At 41.1% G+C, this 27,065-nt stretch overlaps 2 protein-coding genes across 3 annotated transcripts in view; one reads left to right on the top strand and one right to left on the bottom strand.

The window, feature by feature from the left end:
- The window catches only part of PLPP1 (phospholipid phosphatase 1), a 76,345-nt gene extending 66,428 nt beyond the window's left edge, over window positions 1-9,917 (top strand). For both annotated transcript variants that reach the window (XM_082497810.1, XM_082497811.1), the window contains exons 5-6: window positions 7,098-7,274; window positions 9,296-9,917. In XM_082497810.1, coding sequence (XP_082353936.1) covers window positions 7,098-7,274; window positions 9,296-9,421 — 303 coding nt within the window. In that variant the 3' untranslated portion in view covers window positions 9,422-9,917. The remainder of the gene's footprint in view (window positions 1-7,097; window positions 7,275-9,295) is intronic.
- Window positions 9,620-27,065, bottom strand: part of MTREX (Mtr4 exosome RNA helicase) — a 60,978-nt gene continuing 43,532 nt past the window's right edge. Inside the window, exons 19-27 of the mRNA XM_082497809.1 lie at window positions 22,452-22,580; window positions 21,208-21,318; window positions 20,687-20,875; window positions 19,365-19,528; window positions 17,808-17,913; window positions 16,498-16,554; window positions 15,510-15,672; window positions 10,216-10,320; window positions 9,620-9,864 (exon numbers count right to left, since the gene is read on the bottom strand). Of these exons, the coding sequence (XP_082353935.1) occupies window positions 9,812-9,864; window positions 10,216-10,320; window positions 15,510-15,672; window positions 16,498-16,554; window positions 17,808-17,913; window positions 19,365-19,528; window positions 20,687-20,875; window positions 21,208-21,318; window positions 22,452-22,580 (1,077 nt within the window). The 3' untranslated portion in view covers window positions 9,620-9,811. The remainder of the gene's footprint in view (window positions 9,865-10,215; window positions 10,321-15,509; window positions 15,673-16,497; window positions 16,555-17,807; window positions 17,914-19,364; window positions 19,529-20,686; window positions 20,876-21,207; window positions 21,319-22,451; window positions 22,581-27,065) is intronic.

The following is a 27,065-nucleotide window of genomic DNA, read 5'->3' as shown; positions in this document are numbered from 1 at the left end:
GTGTGAGTCATGGTAGTAGGAAGAATCTTTGCGGGGGAGCATGACTGCCTGAGCCTGTTAAAAGCAGCATCAATTTGAAGTTACTTGCTTAAAAATAACATGGACTTTGCCATTGCAGCAGCTGGTTAATAAGCAATTACTCTCAACAAAAAAAAAAATAACAGAAAAAAAACAGTTGTAACCAGAAGAACAGCTGCTACTTCTGAAATTTAACACAGCAGTGATGAGCAGTCACTAACACTTCTCTGTAGTACTACTCCTCACCCTTCTCACACCTAGTTTTAGAATAATACAAATCCATCTGCTGGTAGAAGGTGCAGGAAGGGTTTTGTGCATTTCCTGTGTGGCTACTGGAGTTGGTGCTGTGAAGAAGCACCTAGAATTGATGAAGCCTGTAGCCAACTGCGTGTGTTCTGCGGGTGATAAAGCAGCTCCAGATCTCTATGAGGGGAGATTACGCGCTTAGTACGGAAATTAAGTCTTCACATAGATGTTAAATCCAAGTTTCTTTTTTGCTGCTTTGTCAAGCAGAAAGAAAATCTGAATACGTGCTGTGTAAGGGAGATTCAAAGACTATTTTACTGGTCATTTGGTGGTGTGGGCTGGCATCTTTCCAAGTTTGGTTTCTGTGTGGCTTTCCTCATTTTCTTCCTCCGTTCAGAAGTAAAACCTGGTTTTCCACCTATCTGCAGTTGCATAACTTTTTTTTTTTTTTTTTTTTTTTTAATATGACTATATATCTTTGCCAACTACCAGAAATGCTTACATGGAAAAAACTTTATTACAGCAAGGTATTTTTAGCTGTCATAAGCAGAATTTATTGGCAATAGGAAAAGAGGAAAGAACAGCCAGTATCGAATCATCAGCCAGCTCTTTTTAGGCTACCAGCATGTGCTTCTCGGACCCACCTCTGCTCCATTTGGCACTCAGGCAGTGTTCTGGTCTACTGTTGGTAAATCCAGAAGTAGTATTAATGTAAGACCATTAAAATGCCTTTTGTTAAAAGAACTGTGTGACAGCTAATTTTTGAAATGGCTAAACAACATTTTTCTTAGTGGTGAAATTAAGGTCCCCAGAAATACGTGGTGCCCACCAGTTGTGGGGGGGAGAGGAGGGGTTGGCATTATTTTCCCATTCAGGGTTAGCTGTAGCTTCTTCAGAGTCCGATTTCACCCTGACCTGGCTATTAACAAAAACCAGTTATGGATAGGGTTGATCTTTTTTTGATGCTCCATTTATAGCTGGAAAAAGTCAGCATGCCAAAATGGTGATGTAAGTTACTCGGAGGAACAAACCAAACATTCCCGAAATGTTTAACTTTGGAAAGTAGCACCATTGCCTCTACAGTGCATACTCTATGCCTGTATTTACATTGTAGCCTTGGCTTTTGAAGTTGGCAATGGAGGGAGGGATTTACCAGAAGTTAGTGCTGCCGCAGTGCCTGAAGCCTGTTTCAGTTGGCTTCTATGATTTTGCAAGACTGTCAGTTAAGGTTTTGTACTCAATCTGAAGTTCCAAGATGGTACTGAAAAGATATGCATGAAGTGCTAAATATAACTTCCAACTGTATTGTTCTCCTCTGTAAATCTGGTAACTGTGGTGCCTTTTTTAGTGACAGGATCAAGTTCCAGAATAAATTCAATAATGGTTTACAGGGTGGATTTGGAGAAGCTCCTCTAACAGCTGAAATAAGAGGTCTCTGTCCTAGACACACCAGAGGAGACAAAACCAGTGTCTTAGATTAGATGGGAAAGTAATGGAGTTAAATACTGTGAATTTGAGGTAATGCATCAAAAGTCACAGATATACACAACATAAATAGACCTGAGGGGAGAGAAAAAGCATGGGCACTGCACATACCTACTTGCTTACCAGAGTGGTAACATGGTTAATATGCAGGTAAAAAGGACTAGGAACAGATGGAGCTCAGTGAACTGCACCAGTGACAACCGAGGAATGTGATAGAATCATAGAATCAAAGAATTGCTGAGGTTGAAAGGGACCTTTAGTCCAAGGGTCCAAAGGGATCATCAAGTCCAACCATTAACCTACCCTGGCAAAAGCCACTTTAAACCATGGCCCTAAGTACCACATCTACCCTTTTTTTAAACACCTCCAGGGATGGTGAATCTACCCCCTCCCTGGCTAGCCTGTTCCAATGTTTAATAACCCTTTCAGTGAAAAAGTGTTTCCTAATATCCAATCTAAACCTCCCCTGACATAACTTGAACCCATTTCCTCTCGTCCTATCACTTGTAACCAGGGAGAAGGGGTCAGCCCCCACCTCTCTACAACCTCCTTTCGGGTACTTGTAGAGGGTGATAAGGTCTCCCCTCAGCCTCCTCTTCTCCAGGCTAAACAACCCCAGTTCCCACAGTCATTCCTCATAAGATTTGTCCTCCAGACCCCTCACCACCTTTGTAGCCCTTCTCTGGACACGCTTCAACACCTCAATGTCCTTCTTGTGGTGAGGGGCCCAAAACTGGACACAGTACTCGAAGTGGGGCCTCACCAGGGCTGAGTACAGGGGGATGATCACTTCCCTAGTCCTGCTCACCACACCATTCCTGATACAGGCCAGGGTGCTGTTGGCCTTCTTGGCCACCTGGGCACACTGCCGGCTCATATTCAGCCGGCTGTCCACCAACACCCCCAGGTCCTTTTCTGCCGGGCAGCTTTCCAGCCACTCCTCCCCAATCCTGTAATGCTGCATGGGGTTGCTGTGACCCAAGTGCAGGACCGGGCACTTGGCCTTGTTGAACCTCATACCATTGGCCTCGGCCCATCTGTCCAGCCTGTCCAGATCCCTCTGCAGAGCCAACCTACCCTCAAGCAGATCAACACACCCACCTACCTTAATGTTGTCTGCGAACTTAATGAGGGTGCATTTGATCCCCTCATCCAGGTCATTGATAAAGATATTAAAGAGAACGGGCCCCAGCACTGAGCCCTGGGAGACACCACTTGTGACTGGACACCAACTGGATTTAACTCCATTCACCACCACTCTGGGCACAGCCATCCACCCAGTTTTTACCCAGCAAAGAGTACACCTGTCCAGGCCATGAGCAGCCAGTTTCTCCAGGAGAATGCTGTGGAAAATGGTGTCAAAGGCTTTGCTAAAATACGGGTAGATAACATCCACAGCTTTTCCCTACTCCACTAGGCAGGTCACCTTATCATAGAAGGAGATCAGGTTTGTCAGGCATGACCTGCCTTTCATAAACCCATGCTGGCTGGGCCTGATCACCCTATTCTCCTGCATGTGCTGTGTAATGGCACTGAGGATGATCTGTTCCATGACCTTCCCAGGCACCGAGGTCAGACTGACAGACCTGTAGTTCCTCCTTCTGGCCCTTCTTGTGGATGGGTGTCACATTCGCCAACCTCCAGTCAGCTGGGACCTCCCCAGTTATCCAGGACTGCTCATAAATGATGCAAAGTGGCCTGGTGAGCACTTCTGCCAGCTCCTTCAGTACCCTTGGGTGGATCCCATCTGGCCCCATAGATCTGTGCACCTCCAGGTGCTGAAGCAGGTCCCTCACCATTTCCCTTTGGATTACAGGGGCTTCATTCTGCTCCCCATCCTTGTCTTCTAGCTCAGGGGTCTGGGTACTCAGGGAACAACTGGTCCTACTGCTGAAGACTGAGGCAAAGACGGCATTAAGTACCTCAGCCTTTTCCTCATCTTTGGTCACTATGTTACCAGCCCCATCTACTAGAGGACCGAGATTATCCTTAGTCCTCTTTTTATTGCTAATATATTTATAGAAACGTTTCTTATTGTCCTTGACAACAGAAGCCAGGTTTAGTTCTAACTGGGCTTTGGCCCTCCTGATTTTTTCCCTACATAGCTTTACTACCTCTTTGTAGTCCTCTTGAGTGGCCTGCCCTTCCTTCCAGAGGCCATAAATCCTCTTTTTTTCCCTAAGTCGCAACACTAGCTCCCTGTTTAGCCAGGCCAGTCTTTTTGCCCCACAGCTTGTCTTTCGGCACATGGGGACAGCCTGCTCCTGCGCCTTTAAGACTTCCTTCTTGAAAGACATGCAGGCTTCCTGAGCTCCTTTGCCCTGGATGACTGCCTCCCAGGGGACTTTGTCAACCAGGCTCTTGAAAAACCCAAAGTCCGCCCTCCAGAAGTCCAAGGTAGCAGTTCTGCTGACCCCCCTCCTTGCTTCTCCCAGAATTGAAAACTTTATCATTTCATGATCACTGTTCCCAAGACAGCCTCCAACCGTCACACCCCCCACAAGACCTTCCCTGTTTACAAACAACAGATCCAGCAGGGCTCCTTCCCTAGTTGGCTCTCTTACCAGCTGTGTCAGGAAGTTATCCCCAGTACATTCAAGGAACCTTCTAGACTGTTCTGTCCTTGCTTTATTGTATTCCCAGCAGATGTCCGGCAAATTGAAGTCCCTCACGAGGACAAAAGCTCGCGATCTTGAGACTACTCACAGCTTTTTATGGAATGTTTCATCTGCCTCCTTATCCTGGTTGGGCGGTCTATAACAGACTCCTACTATGATATCTACTTTGTTAGCTCTCCCCCTGATTCTTACCCACAAACGCTCAACCCCATTATCTCCAGCATTTAGTTCAAAGCATTCATAACGCTTCCTGACATACAGGGCCACCCCCCCGCCTCTCCTTGCTTCCTTATCCTTCCTGAAGAGCCTATAGCCATCCATGGCAGCACTATAGCTATGTGAGTCATCCCACCACGTTTCTTTGATGGCGACTACATCATAATTATCCTGCTGTACAATGGCTTCCAGCTCCTCCTGTTTGTTGCCTATGCTACGTGCATTAGTGTATAAGCACTTCAGCTGGGCTATTGGTCCCTTCTCCTTTTTACTGGAGGGAGCTGAAATTCTGCCACCCCCAGACTTATTCCTAAGGGGCCCGGTTACACCCCCTGTCTTTTCCAGGTCTAGTGCCAGCATGCCGCTTTCAGGCTTTTTGCTATCAAGCTCGGATCTATCCCCATCCCCCTTCGAATCTAGTTTAAAGCTCTGTCAATGAGCCTCGCCAACTCCTGCCCTAAAACCCTTTTCCCCCTGCGAGACAGGCTTTTGCCGTCTGTTGCCAGCAGGCCTGGTGTCCTGAAAAGTAGCCCATGATCAAAGAACCCAAAGTCCTGCCAATGACGCCAGTCTCTGAGCCAGGCATTGATCAGCTGGCACTTCCTGTTAATCTTCTCATCAATCTTAGCAACTGTTGGGATAGAAGCAAACACTACTTGTGCTCCTGATCCCCTTAGCAGCCGTCCCAGGGCCCTGAAGTCTTTCTTCATTGCCCTTAGACTTCTGGTACCTACCTCATCACCACCTACCTGAAAAATCAGTAGCGTGTAGTAATCTGATGTCTGAACCAGGGAAGGGAGTTTTCTCTGTGTGTCCTTAATTCTGGCCCCAGGGAGGCAGCTGACTTCCCTGTGGGATGGGTCTGGTCTACAAATAGGGCCCTCTGTTCCCCTCAGAAAGCAGTCACCTACTACAATTACTTTTCTTTCTTTCTTGGTTGAGGAAGTCCTAAGGCATGGGGGTGGGTGACTAACCCTGGGTGACTCACTGGATGGATCATCCTCTCCATCCTGAATCGCCTGGTCCTCGATTTCCAAAGCCTCATACCTATTACGCAAGGGCCATTGGGATGGTGAGGGGGGCCGTGAGGGGTTTCGGTTGCCTCTCTGAGGAGGGATCTGACTCCACTCCCCCTTATCCCTTAAGTCCCCTCTTTTTGCCTGCTGACAGGAGGGAAGGGGACCAGCCACTTCTGATAAGGACTCTTCCTGCTGCCTTTGCCTCAGGGTATGGCTCCACCAATATCTATTTCATTTTCACAGTCTCTAATACTTCTTAACCTTTCTACCTCTTCCTTCAGTTCAACCACCTGCCTGAGCAGATCACTTACTTGATCACGCCGTACACAGGCAGTGTCTCTGGCACCCTGTGAGAGCAGTGCCAGGCTCAGGCATTTGTTGCAGCCCGAGACCTGCACAGCCACATGCTTGCGCGGGAGATCAGTCTCAGTTCCCACATTCTTTCTTGCAGCGGTTTTTGACCGTTATGCGGCCATGTTCTTCTCTTGTGCCGGGAGGTGATGAATCCCTGCTGTCAGCTTCACGCATGCCCTGAGCCTGTGCCCCTTGCACACCCATGTTCCTCTGCTTGCGCTTGCCCAGCTTGCACTCAGCTCAGACGCAGGGCTTTCAAGTGACCTACTGTGCGAAATGCTGCGCCCCGTTCACCCGCTCCCACTGCGGTGCCGCAGTGATGCCCTGAGTGACGCCCAGTGGCTGCCCACGCATGCTGGGTGCGCAGTGGCTGGCCGCTCCGCTGCCTCAGCAGCCCTCCCCCCAGCTGCCGATTCCGGCACGAGCTAGCTGCTTTTCCCGGCTTCAAAAGCCCCCCAAAAGAGCCCTTTGCCGGCTTTATCCGCCACCTTACCTGCACTGGAGCTGGTCTCCTCGGCGACTGATACCCGATGTTATCAATCATTATATCGTTAGTTCTGATGTTTAACTGCAGCTGGAATATTATGCTAAAAGGTCATAATACTAAAGGTGACTGGAATTGAGGATCAAGTTAAAAACTTGTCAGCTCTATGTATAGTATACGCAAACTTTGCTAAAGATGTTAATGGTCTTCCCGTTCAGCATAAGATGGGGCTCCCTATATTTGGAGGATTGTAAGTTTGATGGCTGCCAGCTTTTTCTTGTATAAGACTTACCTGTAGTTAATGCAGGAGTAAAATACTGGTTTGACTTCCACTGGATTCTTTCTAAGCCTTAAGTGGCTTTGGTGTATTACCAGTACCTTTATTCTGAAAAGAGTCATTTGTCCATTGGTACAAATACAGCAATATCTCTATGATTGTGTTATGTCGTTTTATATAAAACAAACAGACCAACACTGACTATCAAACTCCACCTTGGCATGCTTGTGACAGTGTATATCACTTGGAACATTTCTGGACGCTATCACGTCTCTGAACGTGAACTTCAACTCAACTCTTTGAACAGACTCAACACAATTTTACATGATTACTGCCTCTCTATTTACTGCATTTTATAATGATTTCTCTTTTCCTTTTAGCTTTACCTTCAGGCCAGAATGAAAGGGGACTGGGCAAGACTTGTACGTCCTACTCTACAATTTGGTCTTATTGCCAGTTCTATCTATGTGGGTCTCTCACGTGTTTCCGATTACAAGCATCATTGGAGTGACGTTTTAACAGGACTCATTCAGGGAGCAGTGGTCGCTGTGCTCATTGTAAGTAACTCCACAGGGGCGTGTGCATGTATAAATGCTGCTGTTATAAACAGCACCTTAGAATTGCAGGCTGTGTTCAGAGGAAAGCAGACCTGTCTTCGTAATGTTTTGAAAATTTGGAGAGGGGAAACAACGCCTTGAACTGGGTGTAGCAATAGTACTTCAGGGAGTGAGGCAGACTCTGGGCCAATGATGAGGTAAGTGGCTGGTTTAGCTATTAGATAACATAAAATCATCCCTGCCCAAGAGCTTTTCAAATAATCGAGATGGAAATAGTCAACTGCAAAACCGTGCAGGCCTCTATATTCTAGCCAAATTCTAAATCTCAAGTACAATAGCAGGGGAGAACTGTGTATGAAGTAAGCAGGGCAAAAAAAGGCCTTTAAGGATAAGGACAGCGTGAAAGTGTCTGTCTCTGCCAGGTTATACAGCCTGTTAGTTCGGTCTGATGGGAAACTATGACCCATCACCATTTCTAGTGTGCACTCCAAGCGCCAAAAGGGTGTTCACAACAACCAGCACGTGGCACTTAGCTGTACTGATGAGTGAAAAGCTATCCCAAGGAACAGAGAATGAGCTAAACTGCAGGCCCGGTTGACTTAATGGCAGCAATTGTGGCTGTCACCAGAGTGCCATGGTTGATTCATCTATGAGAAGGGACAGATCAGAGAGACTTCTGTTTCAGAGACATCAACGAACTGAGGCTCACCTGGGAAAACCATCTCCAAGATAAACACTTTCTCAGCGGAAAGAAGAGTGCGGGGCCATTTGAAGACAAAACTTTACTTGTTGCAATCAATCATCAAAACAAATTTTGGAGCAGCTCTGGGAAACCCTATATACTGCATTAAATGGCTGCATGTTGACTAAAACATAATCCTACTGCTCATTTTTGTACAATCTTATTATTTTCTAAGAAAAGGGGTGCGGGGAATGAGAAACATCAGGGATTGAAGAGCTGAGGGCACTTTTATTAGGAAAACAAGTTTAGTCAAGAGTGTTGGATGACTGAGGGGATATCTTAGAGATGCCGGATAATACAGGAATGAGTAGTGGCATTACAGTGAACAGGGTTGAAAGGTGAGGAATTTATTTTTAAAAATAACCGCCCCCAGACAAAACCCTTGTCTGAAAGAACTGAAGAGCTGACCTCCAGAAACAGAAAGGAGATGTAAGAACATGCTGGGGCAGCAACTGCAAATAGAGCACTAAATAGAGTTGAGTGACTTTAGGTTTAATTTGAAGCTGAAACTCATCTGGTATGCAGCGGAAGCAGCATGCTGGGTCATTAGCCAGTCTTCAGTGTGGAGGATGGTTTCTGCTGCTGCCCTAAACTGTGTTCTGCAGCTCTCAGGTTTGCAGTGGGAGGGGAAGAGGTGATGCAGGAAAAGACAGACCATGAGAGTGGCTTCTCATTTATTGCACTTCATGCAGCACTGTATGTACCCAGCACATCTAGTATGATGTGGTAAAGCTGCAGACTGTCTCGTAGTCAGTAGCTGCGTAGGAAGCGTGGTGATATGTTCAAAGGCATGCAGGAAAGGATAATGCAGGTAGAGTTGGCCTTATGGCTGCTGGAGCTGTGTGTGAGATACATGTATTGAGGAGGGAGCTTCTGTGAGGAATGCAAGCTTGGTTTAACCAGCTTTTAAAGAAATGCAAGTGAGAGTGACACTCCAGAGTCAATTTCTAACTATTCCTCTTCCTCAGCTAAAGCACAAGCTCTCCCATCTTGTTCTAAATAAATTGCAGAATAAATTTGACTATACACACAATCTGGGCCCTCAGCAAGCATGTCTTGCTCCTTCAGTTAGTTGTTCAAACTATGGCTACTGTAATGAAATAGTGCCTGGTAAGGCAGTTAGTTAGCACACAAGCCTTAAATTTGGCTTAAACTATCAGTGGCTAAGTCGTCAAGGGACCACTAGTTTTGATCATGGAATTTACCTTCTGCAAAAGCATTTACCTATTGTTTCAAAGACTTACAAATGCAGCAGCTTAACACTAATTTGTTCACTTAGGTTGTGTACGTGTCTGACTTCTTCAAAGTGAGAGGATGTACATTTCAACCAAAAGAAGATTCCCATACAACCCTACACGAGACTCCAACAAATGGAAATCACTTTGGCAGCAATCACCAACCATGAAGAATGACCCCATCTTGCTCTCTGAAAGGAAAACAATTTCACAAGTCTAACTATGTAATATAAGTAAAAGCCTTTAAGGGACTGCTGCTGCTCTTGGATGCTCACTTTACCTGTATATAGTAACATCTAGCACAGTTATTGTATATCTAAACTTTAAATTTCTGTTGGTTCAAGCTCTTGCTTACAAGAAAAAAGCTATTCAAAATGTAAATTTTTATTGAAAACATGGTAACAGTTATATTACATACACTGTTGTTTGTACATGCCTTGTTGAAACAACTGTGGAATACAGATCATTAAAAGTAATTACTTGAGATGGAAATAGCATGTGAAGCTGATTAACTTGTTCCATAATGTGAATTTAGTACTGTTTTTAGAAGATATCTTCTGTTACAGGTAAAGGCTTGCAGCAAACACAATATCTCTCTTGATTTTTGTAATCCCTATTAAAAAGGAAAAATGTATTAATATCCAGCAATCATAACTGCCACAGTCACTATTTTAAGCACAATTACAGGCATGTAATACTTTGCAGTAGATAAAGTGTTACAAGTCTTGAAGGGAAGTCATTGTACATCCATTTTCAGTCACAAACTAAATTCAAAGTTTATAACATAGATGTCATCTGGAAAGAGAGCAATGATGCTGTTTACCATGAAGTCAATCCAGAAGCTTGTATTACTACATCATTCACCTCCACCCCACACTACCAACACCCCCTCCCCCTGACCCCGACCCTTCTTTTCATATGTTTTCTAGAATTACTTCTTATGCTGTGGAAGTGAAATACATACCCTCTGCAAACTTATTTTCCAACTCTGTGTTTCCAATGGCTTTTGCAGCCTGGCACATCTGCCGAAGCAATTCTTCTAGTCTTCTCATACAACGAATTATGCTACCTGTATAAAAAGAGCGAGGGAAAACTTTGTATCCCTTGCCACATCATGTCATTGCACAATTCGGCTGATTAAGCCTTCTTTAGACAAAAGCAGTAAGTTCCTTTTCCAACCCTGTTCAATTTATCTAGAAGACAACAGTAAGAACAGCAGTATGTCTGAAGCTTGGTTTCTGTTTAACAGTAAATTTCTCCATCAGGCATTTCCTTGAAGCTATCTCCAAATGCTTGTACTGTTCTTGTTTTCTTCTACTATCTTTGCAACCTCTACCTAATATCTAGGCAGAGGACTTTCTGGGCTGTTTAATAATTCCCAGTGGATTTTTCTTTAAAGTACTTGTTAAGACTTCTCTCAAAAAACATACAGGTTTGGGGAATTCACAAGTTTGCTGCTTCAAGAACCACCACATATAGGTTGTAGTGTAGGGGCGTGGTTATTTTTATTATTTTTTTTTTAATAGCCCTTAGTTTTTCATTTGGCAGAGCCAGTGAGACAGTAAGTGGTCTACCCGACTACTCCTGTGCCTCTCAAGAGTCTATGGACCACTCTGCCACTCAACTGCGTGCATACAGTAATGCATACAAGCTCAGTCTTGACATAGCTCCTAAACTACCCACTGTAGTTTTTTTACACATTCATCTCTTAACTTGCCACTGTAACAAGTGTCACAAAAACCACTCTAATGCTTATGCTCTTGTAGCAGCATGCAGTGTGCTGTTTCATCATTCCCTCCAGCATTATCTCACACCTACAGTAAAAACTATTGTATGCGAAATGACTGTTATAGGGTAAATATGGGATGAAGGGATTGAAGACAGCCCTGAGGAGAAGGACTTGGGGGTACTGGTGGATGAAAAGCTGACATGAGCTGGCAATATGTGCTTGCAGCCCAGAAGGCCAACCGCATCATGGGCTGCATCAAAAGAAGCGTGGCCAGCAGGGTGAGGGAGGTGATTCTACCCCTCTGCTCCACTCCAGTGAACCCACCTGGAGTACTGTGTCCACCTCTGGAGCCCTCAACAGAAGAATTTGAACCTGTTGGAGCAAATCTAGAGGAGGGCCACGAAGATGCTCAGAGGGCTGGAGTGCCTCTCCTATAAGAACAGGCTGAGAGAGTTGGGGTTGTTCAGCCTGGAGAAGGCTCTGGGGAGACCTTATAGCAGCCTTCCAGTACTTAAAGGGGCCTTATAAGACAAGGACAGACTTTTTAGCAGGGCCTGTTGTGCCAGGACAAGGCCTAATGGTTCTAAACCATAAGAGGGCAGATTCAGAATAGATATAAGGAAGAAATTTCTTACAATGAGGGTAGTGAAGCACTGGAACAGGCTGCCCAGAGAGGTGGTAGATGCCCCGTCTTTGGAAATGTTCAAGGTCAGGTTGGACAGGGCTGAGCAACCTGATGTAGTTAAAAATGTCCCTGCTAATTGCAAGGGGGTTGGACTAGCTGACCTTTCTATGGTTCTGTGATGTACTAGCTCTAGACAAAGCATACTATCTGGAGAAAAAGTGTCCTGATGAAAAGAACATTTTACAAAGCTGTTGGGAAAGTGAGAAGTGAAGAAAAGTAAGGTAACACAACACTTCTAAAAAACATTCATACTGCACCAGTACGCCATGTCAGTTTCTACAGTAAGAATAGTTTGTGTGAGGGCAGCAGTCTGTAAAACCTACTGCAATGACAGGAGGCAAAATAAACCATACATAGCCCAGAAGGCCACCCATATTCTGGGCTGCATCAGAATCAACGTGGCCAGCAGGTCAAAGGAGGTGATTCTGCCCCTCTACTCCACTCTTGTGAAACCCCACCTGGAGTACTGCATCCAGCTCTGGAGTCCCCCACATAAGAAGGACATGGACCTGCTGGAGTGTGTCCAGAGGAGGGCCACAAGGATGATCCTAGGGCTGGAGCACCTCTCCTATGAGGAGAGGCTGAAAGAGTTGGGGCTGTTCAGACTGGAGAAGAGTAGGCTCTGGGGAGATCTTATTGCGGCCTTCCAGTACCTAAAGGGGGCCTACAGGATAGCTGGGGAAGGACTTTTTACTAGGGCATGTAGCGATAGGACGAGAGGGAATAGCTTTAAACTGGAAGAGGGCAGGTTCAGATTAAACATTAGGAAGAAGTTTTTCACTTTGAGGGTGGTGAGGCACTGGAACAGGTTGCCCAGAGAGGCTGTTGAGGCCCCATCCCTGGAGGTGTTCAAGGCCAGGCTGGATGTAGCCTTGGGCAACCTGGTCTAGTGGGAGGTGTCCCTGCCTGTGGCAGGGGGGTTGGAACTCAATGATCTTCAAGGTCCTTTACAATCCAAACCATTCTATGGTTCTATGATTCTAGAGTCTACTGGACACAAAGCCAAAGCAAGTGAACCGCAGGCAGCTACCCCAACCATGGCCACGCCGAGTTGTGGCAGGCCCAGGCTCAGGTCTCAAAGATCTTGCTCGTCTCCATTTACAAGGCCAACCCTGACAACCGTACTCATTTACAGGTAGCTGGGATTGTTGCAGACATACTTTTTTTGTGCATGAAAAAGATTGCTTTTTTTGAATAAATGACTATTGTCTATACTTACTTCCACAAAACAAAACAGTCAATTTGCAATTCATTAATAGGATACTTAGCTCAGTTTACCATTCTTCCCTACAGCTTTAAAAAGCTTCTCTCTTTTCTGTTTCTTCCCAACACAGGCATTTCAGCTTAATGACAACTCATTGTCATTAGCCAACCATCACTGCTCCAACCTGTGGCAAGCACACTTGCTCTTGGAGCACTCGGGCTTGTGCTGCAAGTGGCAAAGGCAGCCATTCACTTACCACAACTACAGGCTTTCACACTACTCCAAACTGCATCCAAAAGGGGTTTCAGACACTTGACCATCAATACTAATAAAATAGCAGAACAACATTTTGGCTTGTAGAGTGGGAGCTTGCCATCAACTTGAGGTTTCTGTCTAGGAAACTGTCTGCTAGTGCCTGTTAGCTTGGATGGCAGCACAAAGCAACATTAGTCTCAGTCATGAAAAACACACTCTTTCAAACAGCACGTTTAATAAGTTGGAGATGTGCGCAATGAAAAACTAGTTTAAAAAAAGTGGTGGCTTCCAGTGCACTCTCTAGTTGAAATTAAGACAGGAAGCACTGATATCTAAATGAGAATTTGTACTCAAGATCAAAATAAGGACACTGTGGTTTTTGGTTTGTGTTTTGTTGTTTGTTTTTTTTTTCTGTTTTATTCTGAGTTTTAATTTCTTTGAAATCACTATAGCGACTTCGCTAACCTGGGCAAACTCCCCTGGGATTTAGCAACACCACACTGCATTTGAAGTAAGTGTAATTGACAGTGGACATCTGAGGTGCTTTCCTTCCTTTTGGACAATGCACTGAAAACCAGCCTATTAAAAGTTAAGGGAAGAATCATGCGTCAACCACTGCCACAAAAGCTGAACTTCTCAAAACAGGCTCATAAGATCTAATTTTGAGGGAGCTAGCACTGTTAACTAGGACAAAGGTGACCAACTAGCCTTAGCCCAAATATGGTAAGTGGAAAACATTACTGCCCTGTGTATTCTGAACAGTCAAGCGCCAGCGTAAAAACATAAGCCAGCTACTGTTTCTCCTTTTGTGTTCCCCTTACTCAGGCTGCCTCTTCAGCAGATGTAAGGCTCAGACATTCACTGCAATAGAAGGAATCTGCTGAATGCAGATTCAAAGACTGCCAGGATTCCTGTTGCTCGCAGACAACCTGCTTTAGAAAGCTCCTGTGTCTATGCCCTGGATTACAGAAGTGCATGAATTCCTTTGTTTTAAGGGCTCCCATTTGCAACTGTGTACATACAAACAAGAAAACAGCATTTGAGAGGGGCAAGACAATGGTGACAGGAACAACTTCAAAAAGGATTTTGAAGTATCAGTCATTTACACAAAGACTTGTAAGACTTGTGCACCTATCCTACTGTTCTTCACAACTTTCAACATAGCTGGTAAAAGGTGAAATTAGGTTTTTTCATTCTGGTTTGACCTTCAGGTGGACGGTTTGTATTTCACAAAGTGTCTGGGCTTTAAGTCATCCTGCTTTTAAAATAATGAAAACTAAGCATCCTTCCTCAAGGAGCAGTTTCTAGTACTCCAGTGTTAGGAACCAAATTAACCCAGGTGACAGATTACATCTAAGAGTTTCAAACATCTGCACTGCACTGCTGTGATGAACCATCCAAAACAGAGACTTGGTTATCACCTCTCACTTGTGTCATCATTAAGGCAGCAGGAGGAACCTTCAATTTACCAAGTAAATAAAACACTTAACTGCAATAAATCATAGAATCGTTATGGCTGGAAAAGACTTTTAAGATCATTGAGTCCAACCATTATCTAACTCTACCAGGCCCACTTCTAAACCATGTCCCTGAGCACCATATCTAGATGGCTTTTAAACACATCCAAGGATGGTGATTCGACCACTTCCCTGGGCAGCCCTTCCTGTCTTTGAAAACCCTTTCAGTGTAGAACTTTTTCCTGATCTCTAAACCAAACCTCCCCTTGCACAACTTCACACCAATTCTTTGTGTCCTATCAGTTGTGACTTGTGAGAAGAGGCCAACCCCCACCTCTCTATAACCTCCTTTCAGGTAGGTGTAGAGAGCAATAAGGTTTTCCCTCAGCCTCCTTCAGACTACACAACCCCAAGTCCCTCAGCCACTCCTCATAAGACTTATTCTCAAGACCCTTCACCAGCTTCGTTGCCCTTCTCTGGACCCTCTCCAGCACCATAATGTCCTCATTACACTGCAGCACCCAAAACTGAACACAGTACTCAAGGTGCGACCTTACCAGTGCTGAGTACAGTGGGACAATCACAAGCGAAAGAGCTGTACTTCTTAATGGCAACCATTTTGAACATATTTTTCCCTTTAACTAGCAAAGGTGATGCTTACCTTTTGTTGCAATTTCTAAGTTTTATAGCAAGCTTTTAAAATGTAGAGATATCCCTTTAAAAAATTCTTCCATAGATTCCAAATTACCAACAGTGTAACTATAAATAAATATAAACAATTTTTTTCTCACTTAGTTTCAGCTGTGCAGATCCTTGAATACACCTGAGTTAATAAATTTTATGATCCATTGTAAGGTTATTCAGGATTAGCATTCCATGCTATGGAATTACCATCTCAAAACTCCTAGAGAAGAACTGATTACCATACCTTCAAAGACATCAGTCATTTTGCAGATGTGAGCAAAGTTAGCTCCATTTGCCCATGTATACACAACATCCATTAGGTTGGGTCTGAAAGAATTTAAGTAATTTTCTTCATCAATTTCCAGTTTTGCTTCTGCTGACACCTTGGCGATTCTTTTTGCACACTCCTTTAAAATAAAAAAAAATTAAACTTACAAGATGCTGCTACAGATTAAGTAGAAAGGCTCACATATTATTAGGTACTGCATACAGGATGAGGTTTCCTTTTTAATGTGAAATTATTCAGAATCAGGAAGTAAACCACTGTTTTACAGAATCACAGAATGGTCAGGGTTGGAAGAGAACATCTAGTCCAAAGCCCCTGCCAGAGCAGGGTCACCTACAGCAGTTGCACAGGACGGCGTCCAGGTGGGTTTGGAATGTCTCCAGTGGGGGACACTTCACAACCTCTCTGGGCAGCCTGTGCCAGTGCTCTGCCACCCTCAAAGGAAAGAAGTCCCTCCTTGTGTTTAGATGGAATTTCCTATGTTCAAGTTTATGCCCATTACCTCTTGTCCTGTCACTGGGCACCACTGAAAAAAGACTGTTCCATCCCCCTGGCACCCTCCCTTTAAGTATTTATAAGCATTGACAAGATCCCCCCTCAGTCTTCTTTTCTCTAGACTAAAAAGACTCAAGTCCCTCAGCCTTTCCTCATAAGAAAGATGCTCCAATCCCCTAATCATCTTCGTAGCCTTTACATTAAGTCTGCCTGCACTAACAACTTACAGTGTAGTAAGCAAGCTCATAAAAGTTTTTAAAGGTATGTTCCAAATTAACATAAAGATTTCTTGCAAACAAGATAACCCATTATTACACACTGCAAAACCACATGCAGTGCCAGCCAAATGCACTGATGATCTGAAATCAAGTCTTCACCTTGCACTTACTATACTTTACTCATACACTTTAATCTTGTTAACACTAACCCTGAGCTCTAATGGACAGATTACCTGCATTTGCCGAAGTGGTCCCGCCAACTGCTCTGTCAATTTTGGCATTTCACTGGACTGAAAAAGAAAACATTAAATAATCTCATGCACTCCCATACATCTGCTCTACACCAAATTAAATGCAAAAATAGAAGTTCAGCATGTGCTAGTGCCATCCTAAATTCTTTCAATGACTTTTCAAACCTGGTATCAAACACTAAAATTTACTGAATTCCCCAAGTACTTGTTTCTCAAACTAAATCAGAAAAGGAAATCTTTCTGTACAGTACGCCAACAGTATGAAAAAAAAGCATCTGCTTTCTGAATACTTCCAAAATTCCCTCTATTTAGCTGTTCCATAGGTTTGAACTACCAAAATTCTGATCATTTACTACACCTTAACTATTACAAGCTTTTCTTTAAGAATATGAAAAACAAATGCTTTTAATAACTTACACATCCATGTTCTTTTAATAACTTAAACTTCAATGGTTATGTATGAAAATATGGCTATTTGATTACAGCAACATTTTTACGTCCTACCTGTTTAGACCTGAGTACTATTGTTGAGTGAATCACAATATTCTAGCAAACAATGGCTTACCTTGGCATCCCTTCTACTAACAAAAGTAATTCATTAGCATCTGGTGCTAATGTGCTTTCCACATTTAGAATCAACCCGAGTGATACGTATTGCTAGCTATCTGCAGTACTATTTCATATGGAAGTTAATTTGTACTGTATTTTCCTGATGATGCTAAACTTCTATACAGCTTGTAGGTGGGAAAACAATGGCATCTGGTATTAAATGCCCATGGCGTTGCTTTTAATAACAGGTTCCGTTTTTAACAGCTCTTTTGGTATCAATTCCATGTGGTACTGCCATTTCCATCAATAGGTCAAGGGTACTGTTCAAACAACGTAACGTGGGCATGTCTCAGAATTAAAGATACCCTCACCCCAGAGCGTAGGAGCAGATATTGTTAAGCCTCTTCTTTGAAATAATCATTCTACATTTTAAATTATAAGGATATGTGTGTGTATACAAGCATATATGCTGAGAATCTATTAATATTACTTCATTGCATGATGAGGAAACAGTTGTAGATTCGTTACAAGGACTGCAATTTTACACAACCTTCGGCACATCCCTTATGAGGAAAGATATTTTAGCACTGAAGCTGCAATGCTTTAGGTAAGCTCAATGGGAGTTCATGTCTAACACCTTAGGAAAGAATAAAAAAAGTGCAATGGCTCAGGCTGCTATGACCAATTTCTGGAACTGAATTATACACAATGTCTAGAATTCATGAACTGATGAAGTAACTCACGTTCTCTTGAAATACAAAACAGCTTAGTAGGGCAGTTGCCTGTTCTGCAGATAAGTCATTGAAGAGACCATTGAACATCATTTCTGTCAGGAGTAGTTCATCAGCACTAAAATAAAGAGAAAGAAAAGGAAGTTTAGGGAAAAGACTTAATGAAACACATTTTTAAATGAATCTGTTTTGTGAAGCAACTGGGTATAGATAAAAAAAAATTGTTTCTTATAGGAACACCAAATACTAATATAATAGCTTTTTAAAGGGGATGCTAATTAGTAAGAGAAAGAAGGTATTTTAAAGAAACTAAAAGCTCTTACTGAAATACAAAGAATCTCTATAAAAAATGAGAAAAAATTGAAACATTTTTTTAAAAGTTATTTCATTTTCATAAAATGAAAAAATAACTGAAAAAATAATAACTTTTTCATAAAAGATAGTACTAACAGTCGCTTTAGTCATTTTTTATCAGACAGGACATCAAGAGATTGAAAAGAACCAGACAGTTAGGCAACTTATGAAAAGGATTAAAATTGGTACTGCTGCTGCTCAAAAAAGATTCAACTTGGTATTTCCAAGATACTGAAAAAAGGAACAAACTTGCTTCAGTTTATCTGTAGAATGAAGACTTAATCATGAATTATAAAAGGAAATGCATGATGTGGATACAAAATCCAAACATACTATTTGGATAAAACATCAAATTGTTGATAAGACTACACCTTTATTTTTGGAGTTTCAGGCAAATGCATAGGGTGGGGAAAAAAAGTAGATTTTTTTTACAAAGGAAAGTGTAACTCATCAGCAAACAGTTCCTGAAACTCAGGAAGTTGATAAAAAATCTGATTCAGTTTCCCCATTTGCTATGAAATTTTGCAGGGGAAAAAAGTTATTAGATATCGAACAAATATAGGTAGCATCTTTCAAACTATCTGTAAGGTAAGGAGTACAGGAGTCACTGTAACTTTTAAAAACATACAATTCTACCAAAACTTGAGTTACACTATGAAGTATTAAACACTGATTCATGAGCTTCTGTGGAATCTTTACAATATGTTTCAATACATATGTACTTGCTAAATGTCAGTAAAATGCATCACTTCCATAGATTTTTTCCAACAGCCCTATGGAAGCAATTAAGCTGTCTTCCAAACTTGTCAGCAACTTGGTAATTGCTGACCACCACTGTTACACCTTTGTTTGTGGGTGACTCTGTACTGAGAGTCCTGGGAAGTGGAACCACAGAAACTGAGACCATCCTCTCATGTAATGTACAATATTAAATGAAAACACACACTACTGCCTGAGCTGTGTAAGAAAATACCATTGTTTTGGCATTTTCATGTCCATGTTTTAGTTTTAAAATCTATTGTATTTTGTCCTTAAGCTGCTATCTTTACTGCTTCAATCAGTATATTCCCTTTATGGCACAGATCCCATAGTCTCTGAAGAATCTTTCTTCTAACGTTCTCAGAACTTTAAAATATAAACATGACATACTAATTTCAGCAAAGACAGTTAAGTGTCTACTCATGACAATAATCACTTTGCACAGAAACCAATAACCTGCTGATTTCACAAGCGACCCGTCCTTTCATCTCAATAACATCTGAAGACGTGGCAAACCCCAGTCTTCTCAAAACACGCTTCCGGCATTTGAGTTCATCCATTTGTAAGACAGTTCTGGCTTTTTTCAGTTCTCGTTTTGCTGCTTTAATATCCATAGCAATCTGGGGGGGTCAGAAGCAGAGAAATTACATGTTGCTGGTTTAACACATGCAATTGTTTTAAAAGACATAGTTTAATTTCATAAAGGCCTCAGAACAACAGTATATGGGCATACTAGCTGACACCGACTCATCTCACTCTACTAAAAGGAAGGTTTAAAACAAATTTAAAAAAATCAGCTCCATTTACCCATAGGAAACACTGGCAAGTTTGGGAAACTAAGCTATTTACCCAGAGTAGGAAAAAAAAAAACCAACCAGCCCACAACAAAGAAAAACACAGAAGAAATCTTTGGTAGAGAAATGAGCACTCATCTTCCAAGACCTGTACTAAGCCTCAGCTAAACAACTATTCGATCAAATGTAACCTAAAGCTGTAATTTGCTGCTATTAGATCTTCTCCAGTGTCTTGTAGTTTATCACAGTCATTGCCAACATCCTGACAGCAGGGCATACAGTGCAGACACCCTCGCAGAAGTATGCTTAGTCCACCAGGTCTTACCACATGCAACTTTGTGCTGCACATAGCAGAACTACCTCACTTCTGTGAAGTGACTCCTGGAGAACCTGTTTTCTGGATCAGCACAGAAACATGAGAGCTGTTTTTGTGTGCAACCAGTTTCAGTCTAGCAGGGTACGACTCTATACAAAATAAATATGTGTATTGCTTCCAGGCTGGGAATCAGTTCAGGAAGCAGCAGCACAATGATTTGTATGGTACACTCAAGCTAATAAGCCCCATCAATTCAACTTAGCTCTGCACAAACATATTAAAAATGATCAGTTTCAATTATCTGTGAAGACAGTACCTACACTGTACTGCACTATGCCTATTCAGTGAAAAAGACTCTAGTGGCGCCACTGTAACCTTCTAATCCTTGATGACTTTTTCTGAAGAGTTTTCTTTTCAGATGTACTACCCATCTGTATCAATCAAGGGCATAACACCAACTCAGTCAGTTCGTTAGTGAGATTCAATAATTCTTCTGTATTAAAAAAGTCTCATTTGGGCTTATTAATATAAAAAGCATTATTCGGGCTTATTAATTTAAAAAGGATTGTTTGGGCTTTGCAAATAAAAAGAAAAGCAAGAAGAAGGGAAATATTACTGTCTCTCTCTCTGCCTAAATATAGATACAGCATTTTGTTTTGTATTTTTACCTGTGCTTTTTTTTCACAAAGTTTGTATACTGTTTCCAAGTTGGGATCATTGTGAAGAGGATGTGAATACATCCTATGCTCAAATGCCTCTACTTTTTGGATTACTTTTTTCAGTCCTTGATCTTTGATGCCCATGTCATCAATAGGGTCTAGTAATGGTACTCCATCAGGAAATCGCTTCTGTACTTCCTAAAAGGAAAAAAAAATATTTTTTTTTTTTTGTAAGATTAGTAACAGTAAAATAAATTACACTTTCACAAATCAGCTGGCATAACTACAGGGACACAGAAGGCAGCAGTGTAAGTTTGTTATGTGATGTTTCAGCAGTTCTCAAAATGAGTTTAAAACGACTGTTGACAAGGAGAAACAATTGACATACATCGTGGCTTCCAACCCCTTTTAGGAATAAGACTGAAGATGTGACACAAGCTTTAGAAAAATTTCTTTAGAACAAGCTGTCTTGTGTTAAAGAGTACCTCACCAATCAGAGCAGAAACTTTACACAGCCTAGTGGAACTTACTTGTATAGATTTTAACACACTTTGCCTGTTGTCAATAGGCCTCAGGTCTTTCGGTATGTAAAGTCGGACACTGCTGATAGCAGAGAGAAGATGTACCAAAACAGGAACAACCTATCAAAGAGATTGCAGTTAACTGATAAATCAGTTAAAAAATGTATTTCTTATCACCGCTCCATAGCAAAAAAAGGAAAAGGAAAACTGCACAAGGACACAGCAGTAAGTAAAGCAATACCAGGAAGGAGGAAAATGTGGGTAATGAGATAAAGTATTAATAAAGATGAAAAGTAAGTTTTTCCAAATGGGAAAATCTTGTATTCTGTTAAATCTGGAGAGATGCTACAATTTTTTCTATTACCTTGCCTCTTATCTACAGGAATACCTCCTACGATCCAAACCAGACAAATTATTGTCATGTACTTAACTAGGAATGCTAATAATAGAGAACAACATATCAGCAAATACATATTCATAAGTATCAAAACGATGAAGACACCATGAAGAATCAATACTGTATCCCATGCTTTAAATAGATTTTGTGAACAAAACATGTGGACAAATTAAACAACTGTCTCTGATCTGAAAATGATAATTGTTTGTCTTAATATAGGGTTCCAAATTGAAAAATTTAAATAATGCAAATGCTTTTACTAAAAATTTCAATTTAACTTTAGAATGAGATAGCCTTACAAAACTGAAGGGGTCTGAAAAAGAGAAAGAAAAAAAAAATTCTATTCCCAGAGACAGAGATACTGCTAAGAAAAGTATCTGCCAAACAGCATTCCTAAAATTTATTACTCAAGGATTGTAAAAATGCTAACTAAATTCTGAAATCTAGTAGAACAAATGCACATTACCCACAAATCCTGCACAAGTATCCAAGAAAAAAACAGCTTACAGACACTTGTTTATCTGCAGATTTTATCACATCTGTAGGTAATTTTCATAACTTTGCTTACATTACTGCTATTGTCTTTCATCTACTGATTTGAAATATATAACACAACAGTAGCTAAGTTTCAAAGCGCTTCTTATATGGTAACAAATTCACTGAAGTGTTTTGTTCACGCTTTAGTTTCCTCTTCAGTGAAATTAGCGAATGTTTAAGAAAGCAGAGTTAGGTGTACAGTTCCTTTCTCTCCCTTAATGCATCAATCCCTCTTTTACTGCAGTTTGCAAATGTTTTTGAAATAGAATATTTGAGAACATTTATAAGAAACTATTGAGAATAAACATGTATAACAAACCTGCATCTCTCCTTTCTCATCAGGTCTGGCTGGCTTTGCAGCCTCAGTAGCAGAATTTTTCAAACTCTCCTTGCTGCAGTGCAGTAGCACTTCAACTACATATAATGGGTCCAATTCACCAGAATTTGGCTGTTGAAGGCACAGAAAAAACAAGTCCATAACAGTTACTTTAAAATACCAGCAAGAACACAAGGAAACAGCACGATTTTATTTGATATTAAAGGTATGAAATGAGCTACTGCTCATCACAGAGTATCAGGAGTATCAGCTCAGTGATATAGTGTATTCTAAAAACTGCTGAATCAGTATTGATTGAAAGATCCCTCACACAGAAAAAAAACACTTTAAAAAATTACCCCTTCCCCATCCTCCCTTGCCAGTGTAGCCAAAAGTCTACTTTGCAGCTTCAGGTGCTTCTGACTGTTCTTCTAGACACAGCTCTTTCAAAGCAAGCCAACATCTGTAACTGTCATGCAAAATATTTGCATCATGCTAGCAGTATTAAACTTTCCCTTTTTTTAAAAAACAAGAAAAAGAAGCAAAATTGGGGGGATCTCTTTCAATTGCAGGTTTGCAAATTTTTCCCCACAATAAAGACTACAGAAAAATATCTCAAGCGTGACAGCTTGTATCTGCAGCAAACAAGAAGCTGCAGCTTGCTGGGCACAGCTTTATACACCCCATATGGCACACGTAACATCTGACATTCATGTAAAGAATACAAACATGCAGATATGGTGGTTAAAGAGTACTGTTCACAAAGCCATAACCTTTATTATACAGTGCTTTTAAGAACTCTGATGTTAGTTACTTGACTGGATCAATATGCACTCAGGTTGCTCAAATACACTCCTACTATAAGCAAGTATTTTTATGACTTTGAACGGAACTAAGTTGCAGGCCTAACACTGAAGTTAGGCATCATCTTTTAAAATACTATGTGCAAGCTTCTCTGCTTCCAAATACAAGAGAGAGAGAAAGAGAGAACAGTATCCAAAATCCTGTGTTCAGTTTTACTGGGCAGTGTTTTTAATTACAAACCTACAACAAGCTGTTTTCTTCCCTTGCATGCAGAGCAGGGTGGAGCCAGGTAGCATTCCTAACAGATTCTCAGAAATACTATGAGAAACTGCCATAGTAAAATAAACAGAAAAACGGGGTTATCCTGTACTACAAGATATGTAATTTCTTCAAGAAATGCTATTACTTGTTGGGGAAGAAACTGTTCCTCTGAATTCTATCCTACATTTGCAGAAGGCACTTAAAGCAATGTACACGACCCTTATCACTGCTGTTGTATGAATCAGAATTTTAAATATCTACATATACCAAACCAGTATCCAGTCAAAGCCACGGAAAGTATAACGCTAACTTGAATGAAGAAGAGACTAAACTCATAGCTGCACATATATGCTACAGAAAATACTAGAATTGAAGATGTCTAGAAAACTATGAGAAGAAAAAAAATATTTCTATCAGCAACTGTATTGTAAACCTCTTAATAAAGCAGGAGTATAAATGTCATTAACATCTGCTGTTCGTATTACTGGCCTGGTTTGAGTGACACAGGACTAATTTCTCTTCTAATGCTTGGGAAAAATGCACTTTTAGAAGATTAGTCTAGTGTCTGAATTTGTGAAAACATTTACTTTAAAGCCAGCTATGGTGTGTAGGTTTCAAGGTCTCAGTGGTTTCGAGCTTGCCAGGTTTGGGGATGAGGAGGAGCGAGACCCGGGCACTTGACCCAAGCTGGCCAACAGGATTATTTCACACCATGAAGGTCACATTCACTATAAACCAGAAAGTTTGCTGAGGAGTTTTCTCTCTTCTATGATGGCTGCCATCCTGAGAACTCCTTGCCCCAGTGCCATACCCCTGAGCCCTTCCCTTCCTCCTGAGGCCATAGTGCTCACAGTGTCCAACATTTACTGTCTGCTGCTGGGAGTGCGCAGTTTCTGACTGACAGAAATGGCTGAGTATAATCCTTGTATATTTTATATTGGTATCAGGATCAATATTGGTATTTAAGTATTATTAATGTTAAATAACTAGTCTTATTCTATTAAATCTATTTATATTTCTACCCTCTTTTCCTCGTTTTTCCCCCAATTTCCCTTCCCAGGTGGGGAGGGCTCATTGGGTAATAGAATAATTGTCTAAACAACAAATTGTTGTGGGTTTCTCAAACTGTAACAGTTACTCTCTGTAAGTTTATGGATACTAATGGCTTTTAGACAATGCTGACCATACGTGACTTAATCTAGAACTGCTTTTTGAATGTGTACTGTTTCCTTCAATGGGTTTTCTACAGCATTTTAGGTACCAAACCCTGGAACAGGAATAGCCGTGTTTTTATATGCAAGAGTAAAAGGATGCTAGAATACCCTGTAAAAATTTGTTAGTCACAGACATCTCTGTCATATCAAGTTTGAACGATCCTTTGATTCATGCTGCATCAATTCACATACTTCAAGGATAAATTTCTGCCCTCTTCAGCAGAATATTGCACGATTAAGTGTATTCCAAGGATTTTAGATTTGCCCTGAAATGCATATTACTTCATGTGCCTGGAAACAAAACAATCTAAGACAGCTGATCATATCTGCAAATCAAGAAATATCGCACAGATAACAAATACAGATTCCTAGATTAGTAACATCAGACTCACTGAAAATTCAGTGACCGTGACACAGCACTAAAAACAATGTTTATGTAGTAAACCTTATAAATAAACATGAACAGGTAAGCACGTAAATTTGAGTTTAATATACAAGGATTATAATCATCTAAATAATGAAGAACAAATTCCAGCATTTCAAATTCTAAAATCAGTAACTGTTAACAGACAAAAATTTGATGTCTAGAATCAGGAATCAGATGACAATACAGACTGTAAACAGCACAACAATAAAACTAGCATACTGCTGGCACAATCTCGTGGAAATAAAATTTCTTACTCAAAAACACTTGGGTTTTTTTTATGAATTCCAAAGCAAATAGTTACTCGCTGCCTACTATATTGTACAATATATAGCACGAACCACTACTAGAAATAAATTCTTCTGTCTACTGTAAGTCAGGATAAAGTGTTACTTGCATTCACAATTTTGTGGAACACTGCATTGTGAAATTATGCTGGAAAAACATCTAAATATAACTAACAATGAACATAACTGACAATGACTCAATGTTTTGCTTTCACATTGCAACAAACAGGGAATTACTCAGTAAAATACAGACATACTGTAACCCTAAATATCAATCTTAATCACATATATTCCTCACTAGAAAAAGGACTTCATTAGAAACTAAGATACAGTGAAGAAAAATTTACAACTAAATAAAAACTAGTAATATAGACTAAATTAAATAGCATTTCTAGAACAAAAGCCAAAGAAATGTCACAGCTGAGAAGTGCGTGAAGGTTTAAAGACATGGCATAACAGTGATATATTTCAGCATAGTATTGGAAATACATCACTATTAAGCATACTACGATATTAAACAGTAATGGGGAAATGCATCGGTATCCCAGGACAAAAATGCATTGATTATACACATTAAAATTGGTAAATAACAGCTTCTTTAAGTCATTAGTTTTGCCTCTGCTCATAGAAACTAGCTTTTCCATACTGATTTTGAAAGTTACATAGCTTTAAGTCTGTTCCATAATTTTCAGCACCTATTGTCATTCTTTCCACAGAACTCAGAAGGAAAAATTCAACCCAGCTGCTAGAATGACTTAATGAAAAAAGTGCTGCTGGAGCCAGAGCCATCTCCTGCAGAACAGACCGTAATTTCAAAGTTAACGTTCAAACCTAAAAGCTTTATCTAACAGTGAGACAGGCCAGATAGGGAAGGCAAATGTGGATATGTGGATAAAATATGACACAGATAGAAGAAATGCCTCCAGTGACACAGAAGTTAGCAATTTTACACAGACGGCTGGAGTGAGGGGGAAATCTGTTTTAATGCTCATACGGCTCTATGAAAAACACAGTCTAGAAGCAAAAGTTTAAGCAACAGCAGTGACAGTCCAGTTTTCCAACTTGAAAAAGAATGAAATGTGACTTTCAAAAGGATGATAGAAAACCAAAACAAAACCTCTTTTAATAAGTTCTGTATACACACATTTTTCTCATTACATCTTTAATGAACAGACATTAGAGAAGCACCAAAAGGTGCCACAATGTAAAGGTACCACCAGCACTTGAATAAGACAACTTCTCATTTAGACTTAATAATTACTGACAGTGGTCTCCTGCCAAAAATTACCGCAAAAATGCTGTGGAATGATTACTAAAAATGATCAATAATACAGCATTGGTCACACATTAAAGAAAGGTATAAAATCAAAAGGCTTCTAGGGTAAAATACAGCCGCAGCTGGTATGTGAAGAATCCACTACATCTGTGATTCCCTGTACAATATTGCTTGCAAAGCAACACGAGGAGTGGAGTGGGGTGGAGACTCCAAGGCCAAACCCTGTGATAATCCGGAAAACATGGGAACGAGATGGCACCACGGAAGGAAAACAATGCGAAGGATGGAGTGGAGCTGAAACACTGTGGCTAAAACTCTGTGATAAACTGGGAACTTGGGGACCAAATGGAG

Source organism: Vanellus vanellus (assembly GCF_965231255.1).
Source record: "Vanellus vanellus genome assembly, chromosome: Z".
Lineage (NCBI taxonomy): Eukaryota > Metazoa > Chordata > Aves > Charadriiformes > Charadriidae > Vanellus > Vanellus vanellus.
The sequence above is the reverse complement of the archived record's forward strand: the minus strand, read 5'-3'. Positions and strand labels throughout refer to the sequence as shown.